This window comes from Erithacus rubecula (genome assembly GCF_903797595.1).
Source record: "Erithacus rubecula genome assembly, chromosome: 29".
In the NCBI taxonomy this organism is placed as follows: domain Eukaryota; kingdom Metazoa; phylum Chordata; class Aves; order Passeriformes; family Muscicapidae; genus Erithacus; species Erithacus rubecula.
In genome coordinates, this window is record NC_136681.1 from 191,404 (window position 1) to 210,299 (window position 18,896).

Genomic DNA, 18,896 nt, shown 5'->3' on the forward strand with positions numbered 1-18,896 from the left:
TAAGCACAGAGACCACCCGGCCCCCTCCGTGGCAGAGAAGGACGGAGATGACCTGACCCCCTCATTCCCATAGCGGGTGAGGACGGAGACGATCCCGCCCCCCCAAGAGCGGAGGAGCGGCAACGAAGGGCGCGGAGACCCCACCAGAGACTGCTCCGCTCCACGGAGCCCCCCCTCACAGCCCACAGCGCGATAATCGCAGCTCACCCAGCCCCCCCTCCATGGTGGAGAAGGACCGCGGTGACCTGACCCCTCCCCACATCTCCCCACAGGATAACCACGGAGACACCCCGCTCCTCTGCTTGGGGTGAGGACGACGAGGGACCCCGACAGAGCATCGGCCCGGGGGGGAGGACGACGAGGGACCCCGACAGAGCATCGACCCGGGGGGGAGGACGACGGCCCCCCCAAATCGGAGGGGTTCGGGCACCACCCCAGCTCAACACAGGTAAGGACAGACAAGCCCCGGGGCACCGAGGGACCGCGCCGGCCCCCCCACAACGGAGGGGTTTGACCGTGTCCCCGGTTTGCTAAAATTATTGACAAAATGAAGTTGAAATAAAACCACATGAAGTGTTGTGCCTGATCTTTGCTCTCCAGCGAGTCACTCGCCACCCAAACCAAGCTCGCAGCCCCGCCCGCCCCGTGCAGAGGAGGACGGAGACCCTCGGGCGGGCGGGGGGCCCGGGGGGCCCGGGGGTGTCTCCGTCCCCCTCCTCCCTGGGGGAGGACCCTCCTCCCTGCTGGGGGGGTCTCGGTCCCTAACCCAGCCCCATTTCTGGGGTGCCCAGACCCAGGGGGAGGGGTGTCTCTGTTGGGAACCGGGATCCTCAGGAATTTTGGGTCTACCTGTTGACTTTTCACTAGTTAATAAAGTTATTTTTTCGCTTCCATCTCTTTGTATTCATTTCTTGCTGAGGGAAGGGGATTTTTGGAATTCCGAGGGGGGGTAACTCAGGCCAGTAAGTTCTCCTGCCAGTTTTCTCTTTTCAGGATGATGACAGAATCATCCCGTGCCTCATGTGCAGGTGTCCCATCCCCACTCTGGGGGTGCCCAGGTGCATGGGGCGGTGTCTCTGGGGGTCCCAGCCCGTTTTTGGGGGTCCCAGCCCTATACTGGGGGTGCCCAGGTGCATGGGGCGGTGTCTCTGGGGGTCCCAGCTCCGTTTTTGGGGGTCCCAGCTCTATGCTGGGGGTGCCCAGGTGCATGGGGCGGTGTCTCTGGGGGTCCCAGCCCCGTTTTTGGGGGTCCCAGCCCTATGCTGGGGGTGCCCAGGTGCATGGGGCGGTGTCTCTGGGGGTCCCAGCCCCGTTTTTGGGGGTCCCAGCCGCGCTCTTGGCGCTCATTTCTTGTCCCCCCCAGGGGCGTGGCCATACCAAGGCGCGGGGCGGAGCCACGCCCCCTCAGCGAAATTCCCGCCTCTTTCCGGAGCTCTCGCGAGAGTTGGTGGCGCGGGCGGGTCCCCGTCAGGAGCGGCCGCCGCTCCCTCAGCGCAGCCCGGCCCGGCTCGGCTCGGCTCGATCCGCTCTCTCAGCCCAGCCCCGCTTCCCTCAGCGCTTCCCTTTCCCTCCGTCCGTTCCCTGAGCCCTTCCTGTTCCCTCAGCTTTTCCCTTTCCCTCCGTCCGTTCCTGAGCCCTTCCCGCTTCCCTCAGCCCTTCTTGTTCTCTCAGCCCTTCCCTTTCCTTCAGTCCGTTCCCTGAGCGCTTCCCGCTTCCCTCAGCCCTTCCCTTTCCCTCACTCCGCTCCCTCAGCCCTCTCCGCTCCCGCATCCCGGCCTCTCTTCCTTCCGCCCGCTCCCCAGTCCCTCTCTGTCCCTCAGCCCATTACCGCTTCCCTCAGCCCCTTCCCTCTCCTCTCACCCCATTTTTCCTCTACCTTCAACCCTGCCTGCCCCATCTCGCCATGAGCTTCCTCTTGTGAGTGTCCGGGCTGCCCTCAGGGGAGGCTCCTGAGGGGTTTTAGGGGAGGGAAAAGGGGCTGGGGAAGGTTATGGGTGTGGAATCGTTTGAGGAGGGATGGAGGGTTGTTCTTTGAGGGGGTTTGAGGAGGGGAAGGATTTTGGGGGAGGCTCTGAGGGTGCCATGGGGGCACTCCAGGAGCTGAGGAAGGTACAGGAGGGATCTCTGGGGAAGGTTTAAATGGAGTGGTTTGTGCTTGGGGGCGTTCCTGACTGTGTGTGGAGAGGGGAAGCCCTTGGAAAGAGCCCTCAGGAATGTACCAGGGAATCCTCAGCGCTGGGGAAACTGTAACAGGACCAGAGGAAACAGCCTCAAGTTGCACCAGGGGACGTTTAGATTGGATTTTAGGGGAAATTTTTTGGCTGCAAGGGTTGGAAAGGCTGCTGAGGGCAGCGATGGAGTCCCAAGCACGGCTGGATGTGGCACTCGAGGAGTGGTGACCGTGGGGAACGCTGGACTCCATGACCTTGAGGATCTTTTCCAACCATACCGATTTCACAATTCTGTGGCAAACTGCAAATGCTTCTCCCCTTTCTCAGTGGGAGCCGCTCTTCGAAAACATTCAAGCCAAAGAAGAACATTCCAGAAGGATCCCACCAGTATGAGCTCCTCAAACACGCCGAGGCCACGCTGGGCAGTGGCAACCTGCGGCAGGCTGTGATGCTGCCCGAGGGGGAGGACCTCAACGAGTGGATTGCTGTCAACAGTGAGTCCTCTGAGAGAGGGAAAACCCCAAAAGCTCAGGGTTTATCCTCAAACAAACCCCTGAATTCCCCAGGCAGGGGTGGCTGAGGTGGGATAAAAGCAGAGGAAGCACGTCAGGGGGGGTGTTGTGCAAGGAGGATGAGACAAAGCTGCACCAAAGCTGCACCGTTGTGGTTTTGGGGTGGGTTTTTAGCAGTTCAGGCTCACAGAGGGGATTTTGGTTTGTGAATGGTTATTTTGGGAGTTAGAAAATCAGCACTGTTGGGTGTAAAAGCTGCAGCATCAATGATCCAGGGAGAAAGTGGAGCTCCATTTCCTCCAAACTCCAGGATTGTGGAGTTTCTTCTTTTGTTTTCTGTTTTCAGATCCAATTTAGTTTGAGCAGCTGCTCCCCCTGGTCTTGACCTTTGCTTCTTTGGAGGTTAGAGAGGAAAAAAAAAAATTGAGCAAGGAATTTAAGAGATACAGGCCAGGAGTGCTCAGCCTGAGGAAGGTCTGTCCTGTAATACCAAATCCATATGTTTTTGAGGAAGCTAAACCTGCTTTTTCCATGTGATGCTAAGTGGAGCTGAGGGTGAAAAATCCAGATCAATCCCAATTGCTGAGATATCTGGAAGTTGGGTTTTGCCAAGACTTTAGTGGCACACTGAGAGGAAGCCCTGGGAGGTGCTGCAGCCTTGCTGTGCTCACACCTGGCTCAGCCCAGGGCACTTTCCCTTTGCAGCTGTGGATTTCTTCAACCAGATCAACATGCTGTATGGGACCATCACGGAGTTCTGCACTGAGAGCAGCTGCCCTGTCATGTCTGCAGGGCCCAGGTGAGGGGCAGGCAGAGCTGGAGGAAGGATGGGATGTGTCCAGGTGGGATTGAGGTGCCACGTTTTGCTCCTCTGCTCTCATTTATGGTCACTCCATCTGGGTGTGTCATTTTTCTCATCCTTCCCTGGGTTTGGAAACTGGTATTGCTGGCAGCCTGAAGGAATCCTGGAATGGTTTGCTTTGGAAAGGACCTTAAATGCCATCCAGTCCCATGAGCAGAACACTTCCCACTGTCCCAGGCTGCTCCAAGCCTGGCCTGGGACACTTCCAGGGATGTAGTGAATTTTCAGGAGGCACATTTCATCAACTTTTAATTTAATTTGAATACTTTAATTTTCATTTTCTATTGTGGTGACACTGCTCTGTGGGAGAAGGTTGAGGGAGGTGGGAAAAAGAGAGTGAACCATTTTTGGGGCCACCTGGTTGGTTTTAGCTGTGAATTCCTGCAGGGATGTCGGGGGTTGTTTTTGCACTTGTGCATTTTGCCAGGGCAAAGCCACAGCTGGGAATCCTCTTTGGGAGGTGGCCAAGGCTCTCAGTTTGTGAGCCCAGCACCCTGTGGGTGCTGTGGAACTCTCCTACCCTGCAGGATCTGCTCTGCCAGTTCCTGCCTCTATTTTTGGGGCCGTTTCCTGTCACAGCTTCCTGCTTGTTTCGCTTGTACCCGGTGAAAAACAGTTTTGCTGCTTTTCAGGGATCTTGTAAAACACCTCTGAGGACAGGGGGTTGTGTGGTTGTGGGGTGATCCCAGGGTCTGCCCTGGAATCCAGGGGCTGTGGGAGAAATCTTGTGTGACCCAAATTGCTGGGTCTGAAAGAGAGGAATTAATCCAGGGAGGGGTGATGGCCCTGATGCTCCTTTGGTCAGCTTTGGCTCGTTTGAAGGAAATGATGATGTCAGAGGAGGCTGCCACAGAGCTGAGGGGCATTTTTAACATCTGAGGGGCACTGTGGATCTGTGGGAGCAAGGACAGGATCCAGTGGAATGGCTGGAGCTGTTCCAGGGCAGTTTGGGATGGAGATCAGGGAAAGGTCCTTCCCCAGAGGCTCCCCAGGGAATGGGCACTGCCCTGAGTCTGCCAGGGCTCCAGGAGTGTTTGGACAGCACTGCCAGGAGTGCTGGGGGTCAGTGCAGGGCCAGGGCTGGACTGATGATCCCAGTGGATCAGGATATTCCAGAATTCTGTGATTTCTGAGCTGGAAACCGTTGGCTCAGGAAACCCACACAAGCCAAGCTCTGCTTTCCTCAGCCCTGACTCAGGCATTGCTCCTGGGATCAGGAGGAGGCCCAGGCCTGATATCCCATTTTTCCTGTGGGAGCCAGGGCTGAATCCCCCCCTCCCCCCACAGGTACGAGTACCACTGGGCCGACGGCACCAACATCAAGAAGCCCATCAAGTGCTCAGCACCCAAGTACATCGATTACCTGATGACCTGGGTGCAGGACCAGCTGGATGACGAGACCCTCTTCCCTTCCAAGATCGGTGGGTGCAGCTCTGTGCCCTGGCACAGCCCCTCCTGGCTGAGGCACACCCTGATCCCTGCCTGTCCTGCCTTCCAGGAGTCCCCTTCCCCAAGAACTTCATGTCAGTGGCCAAGACCATCCTGAAGCGGCTGTTCCGGGTCTACGCCCACATCTACCACCAGCACTTCGACTCGGTGATGAGGCTGCAGGAGGAGGCTCACCTCAACACCTCCTTCAAACACTTCATCTTCTTTGTGCAGGTGAGCTGGGAGGGACTGCACCTTCCCTCTTGGGTTTTGGATTGAAATCTCCAAGCCAGCTCCCCTTGCATACCCAGCTGAGCCCTTTGTGGTGTAGGGCTTTCGTGGGGTTTGGGGTTTTTTTGTTGGTTGTAAGTGCTCAGATTTCCCTCTGGGATTTTAATTACCAATCTGCAGCAAACAAAACCACAATTGGAGAATTCAGAGGGTTTGTAGCTTGGGACTTGGAAGGAGCAGCACTAGCACCTTTTTCTTTTACTTTCAAGCCTGTTCTGTGACTTGCTGTGCACAGCAACGTGGCAGAAGTTTTATTGCCTTGAAATTGGATTTCTCCACAAGGAACAGGAGCAGTGCTGCTCCCAGGAGCCACCTGCAGGGTGACACTTTTTCCAGCTTCCTTCCCTTGCTGTGTCCTTTTGTCCTGGCAGGAGTTCAGCCTGATTGACAGGCGGGAGCTGGCTCCTCTGCACGAGCTGATTGAGAAGTTGGGCTCCAAGGACAGATAAACCCCCCTGGGAGGGGAGGACCCTCCTGGCCACTCCTTTTCTGCTTCTTCAGCCACCTCCACGCTTGGCTCCAGAGACTGGACAGCACTGAGTGGTCTCAGTGCTGCTGGGCTGTGCTGGGCTGGGCTGGGTGGAGCTGGAGCAGGTTCTGTCCTGCTCTGGAGCAGCTTCTGTTCCTCTCTGGACTCTCCAGCCCGAGAGCACGCCCGGAGCGACTCAAGCTTATTTTTGGAAGCGCTTTTTTTTGTTGTTGTTTGTTTGTTTGTTTTTTATAAATGAGGTGCACTTTGGCCCAGAGCCTTAAGCTCCCTGTGGGGGGTGAGGAGAAGTGCCTGGCCCCAGGGTGGGCTGTCCCTGTCCCTGGGTAAGAGGAGCAGCTCTGGCATGTCCCATGGGTCCCTCCTGTGTGGCAAAGGCAATAATAATAATAATAATAATAAACTTTCTTCCTGCTCTTCTTTAAGAAGAGGGGCCTGTTCTCTTCTTCTGCACTCCCCGGGGGCCCTGATTGACCACACAACACGGGGTGGGATTCACAGCCAGGGGGGCAGCCCTGGCCCCTCCTGGAGCATTTTATTGGTGCTGGGAGCAGCTCAGGGCTTGGGGGCCGAGGTGAAGATGCGCAGGCCGTGCATGTGCTTGATCTCCTCGCTCAGGGCCTGCAGGGCAAGCACAGCTATCAGGGGCAGCTCTGGCCTCGGTGGGCCCCACACTCAGAGCTGCTGCACCCTCAGCCCCACGGGACTGGAGGCTCTGGATCAGATAAACAGTGTGGCCCTCGGGCAGAGTCACACACAGAATTCCCGGTGCTGCCTGTGCACAAACCACACCCTGCGGGGGTTTTGCACCAAATCCAAAGAGTTTGGGGACCCTGCACAACTCCCCAGTGCTGCTCACAACACCCCAGAGGGTGCTCAGACACTGCCCAGGCTCCCAGGGAATGGGCACAGCCCCAAAGCTCCAGGAATGTTTGGACACAACTCCCGAGGTGGGGTTTGGGATGTCTGTGCAGGGCCCGGTGCCTCGCACCCATTCCAGCTGCTCCTGCTCCCTCACAGCTGTTCCCTCTCTCCCATTCCCTCTCTCTCCTTCCCTCACATCCATTCCCTTGCTCCCTCCCATTCCCTCACAGCCATTCCCTCCCTCCCTCCTGTTCCTTCTCTCCCATTTTCCCCTCCCGTTCCCTCATCCATTCCCTCTCCCATTCCCTCCCTCCCTCCTGTTCCCCATCTCTCATTCCCTCTCTCCCATTCTGTCTCCCATTTTCCCCTCCCGTTCCCTCATCCATTCCCTCTCCCATTCCCTCCCTCCCTCCCTCCTGTTCCCCATCTCATTCCCTCTCTCCCATTCTGTCTCCCATTTTCCCCTCCCGTTCCCTCATCCATTCCCTCTCCCATTCCCTCCCTCCTGTTCCCCCTCTCCTGTTCCCCATCTCTCATTCCCTCTCTCCCATTCTGTCTCCCATTTTCCCCTCCCGTTCCCTCATCCATTCCCGTTCCCCTCTCCCATCCCGTGGCCAGGCAGCCCCCGCAGCCCCCTGACCTGGTTCACCATCTGGTGCTGCTGCACCATTCGCTTCTCCCGGAACTCCTCTGACTCGATGTGGATCTCGTACATGGCGCCGCAGCCTCCTGAGAAATCCCAGTCAGCTCAAGGCAAAGCTGGAGCCGAAGTGAGGCAGCTCCACGCCCTCACCCTCCGGACCCCTCTGCGGGTCCCCGCACCCCGCGGGGGGCTGGGCACTGACTCGGTTCCCCCCTGCAAACGCGGGGGTGATTGAGGACAATCAAACCTTCCCTTACCTGAGATATCCACAACCTTGATGGCCGAGGCCCGCGGGAACTTCTCCCGCAACACCCGCACCAGGCGCGACTCCCCTTCCGTCTGAGAGGCGAAGCCGCGCCAGGAGCGGCAGCGCAGCAAGAGCTGGGGGGAAACCGGCCTGAGGAACCCGGGGGGACCCCAAAACACCGGGGAAGGGAGGGGAGGGGAAAAGCTGCCGGCACTGGAGGGGGCACAAGAAGCTGGGGAAAATCGGGAGATGGAGCTGAACTGGGAGAAGGAGGGATGGAAACGGGAGCTGCCGTCACCGGTACCGTGAGGGAGGGCGGAGGATCGGGCGATAGAAACGGGGGCTGGCGAGGCGCCGGGGGGCTACCGGTGCCAGAGGAACATTGCGAGGAGCGGGAGCACCGGGAGGGGCACCAGGAAAGGGGGGAAACCGGGAGAAGGTGGGGAACGCGGGAAGGAGGGATGGGAACGGGAGCTGCCTTCCACCGGCACAGCGCTCCCGGGGCGGGTACGGCTCTCTCCACACGGAGCCGCTCACCGGGAGGCGGCGCGGGGACGGGCCGGGAGGGGAGCACGGGCAGGGGGACACACGGACACGGGGAACAACGGACACTCACCGGACCCCGGCCCAGCCCCGCCGCCGCCATCCCGGGGCGCGCGCCGGGGTCACCCCGGCTCAGCCAATCAGCGCGCGCCGAGCGCGCAGGGGGCGGGGCCAGCGCTGCGCTGCCCGAGCGCCCTCTGGCGGCTCGGAGGACCCCGGAGTGGAACCCCAGAAAGAGCCTCATCCTGACCCTCAAAGGGTCCCTCCGGACCCCCGAAGGGCCTGTTCTTGACCCCAAAAACGGTCTCATCCTGATCCCACAGAGATCTCATCCCGACCCCTAGGGGCCCTCTCCTAGCCCCACAAAGGGTCCCCTCCGGACCCCACAAAGGGCTCATCCCAACCCCCAATGGCCTCCCCCTGTCCCCACAGAGTTCCCTCCTAACCCCAAAGAGTCTCATCCTAACCCCACAAAGGGTCCTCTCCTGACCCCAAAAAGGGTCTCACCCTCCCCCCCCACAGGTCCCCCCCCGTGCCCTTAAAGAAGGTTCCATCCCATCCCATCCCATCCCATCCCATCCCATCCCATCCCATCCCAGTCCATCCCATCCCATCCCATCCCATCCCATCCCATCCATCCCATCCCATCCCATCCCATCCCATCCCATCCCATCCCATCCCATCCCATCCCATCCCATCCCATCCCAGTCCATCCCATCCCATCCCATCCCATCCCATCCCATCCCATCCCATCCCATCCCAGTCCATCCCATCCCATCCCATCCCATCCCATCCCATCCCATCCCATCCCATCCCATCCCATCCCATCCCATCCCATCCCATCCCATCCCATCCCATCCCATCCCATCCCATCCCATCCCATCCCATCCCTCCTCTCGTCCCACAGATGGAGCCCCATCCTGATCCTCCCCACAAAAACGTCCCCGTTCTGCTCTGCCCCCACCTTTCCCCTAAAAACCCCATCCAGACCCCCCCAAATCCCAAAAACCCAAATCCTGCTCCCCATTCCCACACCCAGAGCCCCATCCCGCCCCCTCCCCCTCCATTCCAGCCCCATCCCAGCAGGAATTCCACACGAGCCTTGTGTTGAGTGCAAAAAATAAATATAAAATTTATTAAAACACCCACAATATTTTAAAGATATCAGGAATAATACAGCCCACGGCCCCGTGGCCGCGCCAACTCAGAATAAAATACAAATTAAAAAAAAAAAAAACAACAACAGAACAAAAAGAAACAAAACCAAAACCAGAGGGGAGGGGGAGGATCCAAACTTGCAATTTTTAGGCATCCTAAAAAATAAATTTACCGAAACACTGGGGAAAGGGAAAAAGAAAAGAAGGTTATGGGGGGAAAAAACAACACAAAGAGGGGGGAAAGAAAAAGGGAAAATTATACAAAATAAAATTATCAGCATAAATTTACTGTCCTAGAAGTATCTACAGTTTAATACACATTAATCCTATTGCCTTGAGACATGGGAAAAAAATCTACCGGTCCTCAATCCGCCCCGGAAAAAAACTTCATTTCAAGTAACCACAGTCCCGAGCCGACCAAGAAATCTTCAAGTTTGAATTTTCGGAGCCGCCGGGACACCCCTGCGGTGTCTCCCCCCTCCACCTGCCGCCGTCCCACCTCCCCATCTCGATTATCCCAAAAAAAACCAAAAATAAAGCCCAACAAAAACGCCGAAACACCCGCCCCGCCTCCGACCGAATTCCCGAATCCGAGAAGAAACGGCGCTTGATTTTTAAATTTGGAATTACCACCTCTTTCTCCTTCGCGCCGCGGTGCAAAAAAACAAAACAAAACAACAAAAAAAATTTTTTAAATCCCACCGGCCAAAAAACCTCCTCGCTCCCGGAATCAAAATGAGGCTGAAATTCCGGCGGTTTTGTAAATCCCTGAAGGATGCGGAGAAATGAGGAAAAACCCGAGCGGAAAGGGAAAAAGAGGAGGGCGAAAAGAAGAGGGGGAAATGAAGGAGGAAACACCGCTGCGAAAGGATCCCTGATTTCGGAAAAGCTTCACCCCGGACTCGCTGGCGGGGGCTGGGGGGGCTGAGGTATTTGCCTGGGGGAGGGGGAGGGCGCGGGGGGGAGGAATAGCACCAATAAACCCCAAAAGAAAGTTTAAAAATAAACAAAAAAAAAAAACAAAAAAAAAAGGGGGGGGGGAAGGAAAAAGAAAGAGCCGGGCAGAAGCGGGATGGGCGAGGCGGGGAAGGGATGAGAGCGAGGAGCTGCGGGAGAGCGGGGCTGAGACCGGGCAGGGCGGGGCTGGACACGGGATGGACACGGGATGGACACGGGATGGACACGGGATGGACATGGTGATGGACATGGAGATGGACATGGAGATGGACACGGGCTGGACACGGGATGGACACGGGATGGACACAGGATGGACACGGGGATGGACACGGGATGGACACGGGATGGACACGGGATGGACATGGTGATGGACACGGGATGGACAGATGGACACGGGATGGACACGGGATGGACAGATGGACACGGGATGGACACGGGATGGACACGGGATGGACATGGTGATGGACACGGGCTGGACACGGGATGGACACGGGGATGGACATGGTGATGGACACGGGATGGACACGGGATGGACACGGGATGGACACGGTGATGGACATGGAGATGGACATGGAGATGGACACGGGCTGGACACGGGATGGACACGGGATGGACACGGTGATGGACACGGGATGGACACGGGATGGATATGGTGATGGACACAGTGATGGACACGGGATGGACATGGTGATGGACACGGGATGGACACGGGATGGACACGGGATGGACACGGGATGGACATGGTGATGGACATGGAGATGGACACGGTGCTGGAAACAGATGGACACAGGCATGGATGCAGTGATGGACACAGAGATGGACACGGGGGTGGACGTGGGGCTGTTTGGGGTTGGTGCTGTTGGGGAACAGAACCAGGCCCGGCTGGGCAGTGCTGGGGTCTGTGCAGTGTCATGGGGGAGCCTGAGCAGCACCGAGCAGGGTGGGCAACTGCTGTGCCCATGCTCTGTGCAACCACTGTGTCCATGCTCTGTGCCCAACCACTGTGTCCATGCTCTGAGCAACCACTGTGTCCATGCTCTGTGCCCAACCACTGTGCCCATGCTCTGGGAAACCACTGTGTCCATGCTCTGTGCCCAACCACTGTGCCCATGCTCTGAGCAACCACTGTGTCCATGCTCCGTGCCCAACCACTGTGTCCATGCTCTGTGCCCAACCACTGTGCCCATGCTCCGTGCCCAACCACTGTGCCCATGCTCTGGGAAACCACTGTGCCCATGCTCTGGGAAACCACTGTGCCCATGCTCTGGGCAACCACTGTGTCCATGCTCTGTGCCCAACCACTGTGCCCATGCTCTGTGCCTGGGCAGGGTGGACAATTACTGAGCCCATGCTCCATGCCCAACCACTATGTCCACGCTCTGTGCCCAACCACCATGTCCACATGACATGTCCAAGCCCCATGGCCAAGCACTGTGTCCACACACCCAGCTCAGGACCGTGTCCACACACTGTGCCTGAGCACCACCATTGAGCACCACGCTCAAGCACCATGCCCACAGCACGTGGTCAGTCACATTGTGGCCAAGCATCACGGCCATGGACCATGGCCAAGCACCACAGCAGAGAACCGTGCCCAGGAACCATGGCCAAGCACCAAGTCCATGCACCAGGTCCAAGCACCAAGCAGAGCACCCATGTCCATGTGTCACATCTGAGCGCTGTGTCCATCCATCATGGCCGAGCACCACGTCCACAGTGCATGGCTGAGCATCAAGCCCGAGCACCATGTCCAGTCACCACGTCCACTCACCATGTCCACTCATCATGTCCACTCACCATGTCCACTCACCACGTCCATTCACCATGTCCACTCATCATGTCCACTCATCATGTCCATACACCATGTCCACTCATCACATTCACTCACCACATCCACTCATCATGTCCACGCACCATGTCCATACACAATGTCCATTCATCATGTCCACTTATCATGTCCATTCATCATGTCCACTCACCACATCCACTCACCATGCCCACTCACCACGTCCATTCACCATGTCCACTCATCATGTCCATACACCATGTCCACTCACCATGTCCACTCACTATGTCGACTCCCCATGTCCAAGCACCATGTCCACACAACATCTCCACTCACCACATCCACTCACCATGTCCATACACCATGTCCACTCACTATGTCCACTCACCATGTCCACTCACCAAGTTCACACATCATGTCCGAGCACCGTGTCCACGGTGCATGGCTGAGCACCATGCCCGAGCACCATGTCCATGCACCGTGTCTGAGCACTATGGTCAAGCACTGTCCACACGCCCTGGTCAAGCACTGCCCACACATCATGATCAAGCACCATGGCTGAGCTGAGCACCACGTTCACGGTGCATGGCTGAGCACCACGCCCGAGCACCATGTCCATGCACCGTGTCCACTCACCATGAACGAGCACCAAACACAGCAGCACCATGTCCATGCACCACGTCCGAGCACCACGTCCGAGCACCACATCCATGCACCAATGTCCAAGCACCACATCTGAGCACCATGTCCAAGCACCAATGTCCAAGCATCAAATGTCCAAGCACCAATGTCCAAGCACAATGTCCGAGCACCAAATGTCCAAGCACCAATGTCCAAGCACCATGTCCGAGCACCATATCCATGCACCAATGTCCAAGCACTGCGGTCGAGCACCACGTCCATCTCATGTGGCCAAGCACTGGGACTGAGCACCCTATCCAAGCAAGCACCGCACTGAGCACCGTGGCCGAGCACCGTGTCCACAAGGTGTGGCCAAGCACCGTTCCTGAGCACCATGTCCAAGCACCACATCCATGACCTGTGGCACAGCACCATGTCCATGAGCTGTGACCAAGCACCACATCCATGAGCTGTGGTACAACACCACGTCCATGACCTGTGGTCCAGCACCACGTCCATGAGCTGTGACCAAGCACCACGTCCATGACCTGTGGTCCAGCACCACGTCCATGACCTGTGGCATAGCACCATGTCCATGACCTGTGGTCCAGCACCACAACTGAGCACCATGTCCATGACGTGTGGCTGAGCACTGAGCCTGAGCACCGAGTCCAAGCACCACGTCTAAGATGTGTGACCAAGCACCGAGTCCAAGCACCACCTCCAAGCACCACATCCACCGTGTGTGGAGCACCATGTCCGAGCACTTATGCCCACACACCTGGCTGTGTCCGAGCACCCTGGCTGAGCGCTGTGGTCGAGCCCCATGACCACACACCTGGCTGAGCACCAGGACCACACACCTGGTTAAGCACCATGACCACACACCTGGCTGAGCACCATGACCACACACCTGGCCGAGCACCCTTTCCAAGCACCATGACCACACACTTGTCTGAGTGCTGTGGCTGAGCACCACACCTGGCCAAGCTCCATGACCATACACCTGGCTGAGCACCCTATCCAAGCACCATGACCACACTTGGCTGAGCACCACGACCACACCTGACCAAGCACCACGACCACACCCGGCTGAGCACCATGACCACACCTATCCAAGCACCATGACCACACCCGGCCAAGCACCATGACCACACCTAGCCAAGCACCATGACCACACCTAGCCAAGCACCATGACCACACCTAGCCAAGCACCATGGCCACACCTGGCCAAGCCCCCGGACGTCACCTCTGAGCACCTCATCCCGGGACCCGCAGGGAACGGCTCCACCACGACCTCGGACGCGGCACCTCCTTCCATTTGCATAAACCCAACCGGCTCCCATCACGCCTCGAGCTGTCGCTCCGGAATAGTAAACTTTCCTTCTCAACGACATTGCTTAAATTCTTTTTTTTTTTTTTTTTTTTTCCTTGTCTTAAATCTTGGTTCCTTAATTTGATATATACATTAGTAGCACCTCAGCGAGATGGAATCAGGCAGAAGCGTGATACAGTTTGTTAAAACACCATAGCACCGTTTGTATTACAAGATTTCATTTAATAAAAATATGCCTTATAGAGCCCACAAAGCGTACTCCAGTATTAAAAGGAAAAATCAGCAATTGAGGCACCTCAGGGATTCTGGTTTCCTTCTCCTTCCCATGCCTCATCCCGAGAGCATCGAGATGAGGGGGGGATCCAAATGGCATCCCCCGTTTCCTGCCCGAGGCGAAGCATCGCGGCCAGAAAAACCAAAGCGGGACGAAGGAGCCGGTTGGAGCTCCCCGTGCTGAGCCCTCCCTGGGGTTTCTACCGCGGGTGTTGTTCTAGCACCATTGTGGCCACGACCTGCTGCAAAATCAGGTCCCCACATCGCACTCATTAAAAACTTCCCTCCCCCCGAGCTCCGTGATCCCCGCGGCTTCGGCACGGGGCGGACGAGCGCGGCCGCCGGGACGGGTAAAGGGAAAAGATTTTGCTTGGAAACAGCCTCTCAGCAGCAAGGGGTAAAGAGCTGTGCATAGATTTCGAGTTTGTGTAGAAGTCTGAAGCGTGCGAATTTGTAATGACTGAGAGTTGAGGTAGGTTAGACGTTTATGTAGTGTAAAAACGTGAGACTGCAGCAGTTCTCGCTCCCCGACCCGCGGCGCCGGCAGCTCCCCGCTCTGAACCCGCCGGAGCCAACGCCGCGCCGGACCGACCCCTCCCTGCACCGAAAAACCTCTGAGCAAGCAGGACTTAGACAGGTTACACGGACCATCGCCTTCTCTGAGCGCTCCTTCTCCTCCTCCAAGGCACCCCCGTCACGCCAGCCAGAGACCCCAGGCGACGCCAACGGGGCCGGCACCCGAATCCGGCCCCGGATCAGCCGGGTCCCCGCTCCTGAACCACAGCGACGCGGCGGGACCCGGCATCGCCCGCGGGCATCCCTAAAATCTGACTTGCCGTCGACTCTTACAATCCTGATATGCTATTGGGTATTTGTAAGAAAAGCGGGAATAGCTCGTTGAGTTTCCTTGTCAAATATATGCGACTTTACAGATTACGGTTAAAAAAACGAACAAAAAAAAAAAAAATCATTAATGATGAAGGACGGACAAAGCATGTTAAATATTCTGCCAGTATTTACAGTTCTCCCACAATAATCTTGTTTAAAACATACTGCTTCAAGTTGAGGGGAGTGGGGGGAGAGGAAAGAGGGGAGTTGTTTGCTTTTTAAGTTTCGCTTTCATTTTTTTTTTTTTTTTTTTAAATCTAGGTGAAAGTGCTTTTAAAAAAATTTCTTTCCCTATTTACAGGTTTTAAAATCAGACCACGTAAATGTTCAGGCTGTTTTACCGAGATCCTGCTGATCCGTGCCCGTGCGCCAGGGAAGGAGGGTGACAGTAAACACGAGGTGATCCCGCACGGTGACGGCGTCGGCGCTGCCTCGCTGGCTCTCCAAAAGGCACCTCAAAGTGCAAAAGCAACGACCCCTCCCCAGCACGGGGATGCCGGGCCCCGGCGCTCCGGCGAGCCGCGGGGCAGCTCGGCCGCCCTCCGTCCGTCCCGGTGCCGGGCCGGGAAGTCTCGGCTGAGAGTGTTCGAAAAGCACCACGCGGTTGTCGTCGTTGCTGGGTTATTGGTTGGGTTGGGGTTTCGTTTCATTTTTGTTTTTGTTTTTGTTTTTTTTTTTTTGCGGGAAGAACGGTGATCTGTAGGAAGGAGGGATGGCACCCGGGGAGAGAAAGAGCACCGAGCCCGGCGGCGCTGGCCGCGGCTCGCCGGCACCGGCGGGGAAGGCGGACCCGGCCGGGGTTTGGCCAGCCAAGTCTTGGGATTCGCTCTTCCCAGAGCCGATTGCACGGAGAAAGTCCCCCGGAGACGGAAAGCACCAGACTTTAGCAACAGTGATGTACAGAGAGCAACACTCGCTATTCACAGTTTGGGGTTGGTTTGTGGTTTTTTTTTCCTGTTTTTTCGATTTTTTATTCTTTTTCTTCTTCTGTTTTTGTCCCGTCGGCTCCTACGGAGATGCCGCTGCTGCCGCTTGCCCTGGGGCCGTGGGCAAAGGAGCCCCAAGTCCGAGCCCGAGTGCGGCCCCCGGCAGCAGCATTCCCCAGCCCGGACGTGTCCTGAGGTCTCCGGCGCCAGCAGAGGCGCCGGTTTGCTCTGTGGCAGCAGAACCGATCCCGCCGGAGCAAGGAGCCGAGCGGAGCCGCGCCGTCCCGGGACAACGCTGGCTCCCCTTGCTGCGAGACACGACTCCTCGAGCTGCAAAATTGGTGTTTTTAGGTCCTTGGAATAAAAATAATCGGATGTTCAGCGTGTCCTGCTGACGGTAAAGCACACAGTCCCACCAGCCCCCACGTGGCGGAGCTGGAGGGAGTCACCTCTCGCCTTTAAGCTGGTTTGGTGTTCAGGTTGGTTTGGATTCATGATTAGGGTGGTTTTTCAATGTTGGCTTCTCTTTCGAAGATCAGCTTCGTCGTTGTCATCGGAGTAAAAAATAAAATAAAATCAAATCCAACAAATAGGCCATTTTAAGTGGAATTAAAAACCTCTCCTCGCGAAAGGACACTAGGAAATTCATCCGAGGCTAGATTAAAAAACATGGAGATATAAATATGAGATTACCTAAGATCATCAAACAGCATCATTCCTCTCGGGTTTTTTAACCAAGTTTTGCTTGGTTTGCCAACTCCTCGCCGGGCGCAGCTCTCCGACGGTGTGAGCCCGCGCCGGCTGCGCTGCTCCCGAGCGCACGCGTTGGGTTCGTTTCCTATGGGTTGGGTTTTTGTTTTTTTTTTTTTTTTTGTGGTTGTTGTGTTTCGTTTCGGTTTTGTCTATTTACTTCTGTTTTCTTCTCCCCCATGCCTGAGGAGAAAGCACCACGAAGCAACGCCGGGCTCCGGCGCTGCCGAGGGTTGAGGTAAGATGGGGCCATGGCGGTCGCCTCCGTCTCAGATCCAGCGGCTGTAGGGGCCCGTCACCTTGGTGTAGGCGTAGGAGGACACAGTGATGGCGGAGTTGGTGGGGATGGCCACCGCCTGCCGCGTGGGCACCAAGTCCCTCCTCTCCTTGCTGGGCGCCTCGGTCGCCAACGCGCCGCCCCACTTGCGCTTCTTGGCAAAGGCTTTGGCGTCCGGCGGCAGCCCCAGACGCGCCGCCTCCTCCTGCCGGGCCCGAGCCCGCTCCGCCAGCTGCTTCATCTTGGCCTCCCACAGCGCCAGGCCATGGTTGGGCTGGTTCAAGTTCTTGTGTTGGTAGAAGACGAGGGAGATGCGCGTGGGGTGGCAGCGGTTGGGTTTCTTCAGTGGGGTGGTGGCATGAAGCTCGCGGCGGGCGCACTCGATGAGGATGGAGCCGTGAGCAGGCGCCACGGCCACGCCGCCGATGTTCTCATCCAGGAAGTTGTGCTCGCTGTCCGACCACTCCTCTTCCTCTTCCTCCTCCTCTTCCTCCTCCTCTTCCTCTTCCTCCTTCACCGTCTTCCCCGGCAGATCCTCCTCCAGGCCAAAGGGGTCCCACGGCTTCTCCTGGCGGGGCCCAGCCGCCCCCTTCTCACCCACCGCTGCCTCCCACGGCTTCTCCGGCAGCCCCGGGCTGGGAGCCGGTGTCCTCCGCTCCTCCGCCTTCACGGAGCCCCACGGCTCCTCGGGGAAGCTGGGGAGCCCTGGCAGAGCCGAGCTGAACCCCAGTGACCCCAGCAGGCTCGGGGTGCCCGTGCTGGCCAGCGCCGTGTCCCCCAGCTTGCAGGGGCTCCAAGGTTTGGGCAGCAAGCCCGAGCCGTGCGTCGCCGCCGCCGGCTCTCCCGCCAGGACGTTGGACCACTGCTTCTCTGGCGGCGGCAAGCGCATGGCGGCGTCAAAGGCGCTCAGCTTCTCCCGCCCACCCGAGCCCGGCGCCAGCGCGCTCCACGAGTCCTCGGCCGTGCTAGTCCTCTCGGGGGAAGCCGTGCCCCGTGGTGCCTTGAAGGGGCTCCACCGCTGCTCCGGTGCCGTGCCGTGCGCAGGGACGGCCGGCAGCGTCAAGCCAGGGCCGGGCATGGCCGCGGCGCTGGGGAGGGGCTCGATGGCGGGCGGGGGGTCCGGAGGCTCCTGCTTGATGGGCCGGCTGCCGAAACAGTTCTGTGCAAACGCCGGTGCCTCCTCCGAGCCCGAGCTAGTCCTGTGCGCCCCGGCCGTTGCTGCCGCTGCTTTCTGCTGGCCGGCGTAGCGGTTGGCTCGCTCGTAGGTGCGCTGGTGATGGTTTTTGCTCCGCACGCTGTGCGGGATGGGCTCAGGGAAATTGGTGTTCCCGTAGGAGTGGTTGAGGTTCTCCTGCAGCGCTGAGACGTCGGGCTTCTTCTCGTAGCCGTTGCTCACCCAGCTGCTCCCGCTCCTCTCGGGCGCCCCGTAATTGAGAAACTGCGAGGGGAACACGTGGTTGCTGGAAAAGCCGTAATACCCGAAGGAGGGAAGCGCGAACTTGGAATGAAACCCGTTCACGGAAGGCAGATTGGGCTGTGCATAGTAGGAATGGTAAGAGTAAACACTGTTCATGCTGTACGGGTCGGAGGGCCGGCAGCTGCCCAGCACCGAGTAGCTCTCCACCACCGCGTTGCCGTTGTACTTGAAGGCGTTGTAATGGCTCTGGGGTTCCACCTTGATGGAAGATTTCAGCGGCTGCGGGGATATCCCGCCTTTCAACGCCATACCTGTGGGACAGCACACACAGTCCCCATGACCTGCCGGCCCAGGAAGCCACCGGAGGGGAGCCAGGACCCCAAAACTGTCAGCCAGACTCAGAAATCTCACAGTGACAGGTTTGCCAGCCAACAGCAGAGGTTGGCATCACCTGCCATCA

The 18,896-nt window shown here is 57.7% G+C and overlaps 3 protein-coding genes across 3 annotated transcripts in view; 1 reads left to right on the forward strand and 2 right to left on the reverse strand.

Annotated features, from left to right (window-relative positions):
- The first annotated feature begins 1,709 nt into the window (after positions 1-1,709).
- MOB1A (MOB kinase activator 1A) lies at positions 1,710-6,181 on the forward strand. Its single transcript, XM_079328860.1, has 6 exons — positions 1,710-1,917; positions 2,499-2,665; positions 3,389-3,482; positions 4,833-4,966; positions 5,044-5,207; positions 5,636-6,181. Exons 1-6 carry the CDS (start codon positions 1,904-1,906, stop codon positions 5,711-5,713), a joined length of 651 nt encoding a protein of 216 aa, XP_079184986.1. The 5' UTR covers positions 1,710-1,903; the 3' UTR covers positions 5,714-6,181.
- A 59-nt stretch (positions 6,182-6,240) lies between these two features.
- Positions 6,241-8,201, reverse strand: BOLA3 (bolA family member 3). The gene is made up of 4 exons (XM_079328861.1): positions 8,122-8,201; positions 7,516-7,639; positions 7,256-7,344; positions 6,241-6,372 (listed from the first exon to the last, which is right to left on the reverse strand). Exons 1-4 carry the CDS (start codon positions 8,149-8,151, stop codon positions 6,307-6,309), a joined length of 309 nt encoding a protein of 102 aa, XP_079184987.1. The 5' UTR covers positions 8,152-8,201; the 3' UTR covers positions 6,241-6,306.
- Positions 8,202-15,579: 7,378 nt separating this feature from the next.
- The window catches only part of TET3 (tet methylcytosine dioxygenase 3), a gene marked incomplete at its 5' end in the record, with an annotated part of 28,506 nt that continues 25,189 nt past the window's right edge, over positions 15,580-18,896 (reverse strand). Inside the window, 1 exon segment of the mRNA XM_079328959.1 lies at positions 15,580-18,747. Within this exon segment, the coding sequence (XP_079185085.1) occupies positions 17,012-18,747 (1,736 nt within the window). The 3' untranslated portion in view covers positions 15,580-17,011.

Bases quoted from the DNA above. Each gene is read 5' to 3' on its own strand.
- MOB1A (XM_079328860.1), top strand. The intron at 4,967-5,043 runs GTGGGTGCAGCT...CCTGCCTTCCAG, and splicing joins CCTCTTCCCTTCCAAGATCG to GAGTCCCCTTCCCCAAGAAC. The intron at 5,208-5,635 runs GTGAGCTGGGAG...TTGTCCTGGCAG, and splicing joins ACTTCATCTTCTTTGTGCAG to GAGTTCAGCCTGATTGACAG.
- BOLA3 (XM_079328861.1), bottom strand. From the start codon at position 8,151: ATGGCGGCGGCGGGGCTGGGCCGGGGTCCG. The intron at 7,640-8,121 runs GTGAGTGTCCGT...GTTTCCCCCCAG, and splicing joins CGGGGCTGGGCCGGGGTCCG to CTCTTGCTGCGCTGCCGCTC. The intron at 6,373-7,255 runs GTCAGGGGGCTG...CTTGCCCTGCAG, and splicing joins AGCACCAGATGGTGAACCAG to GCCCTGAGCGAGGAGATCAA.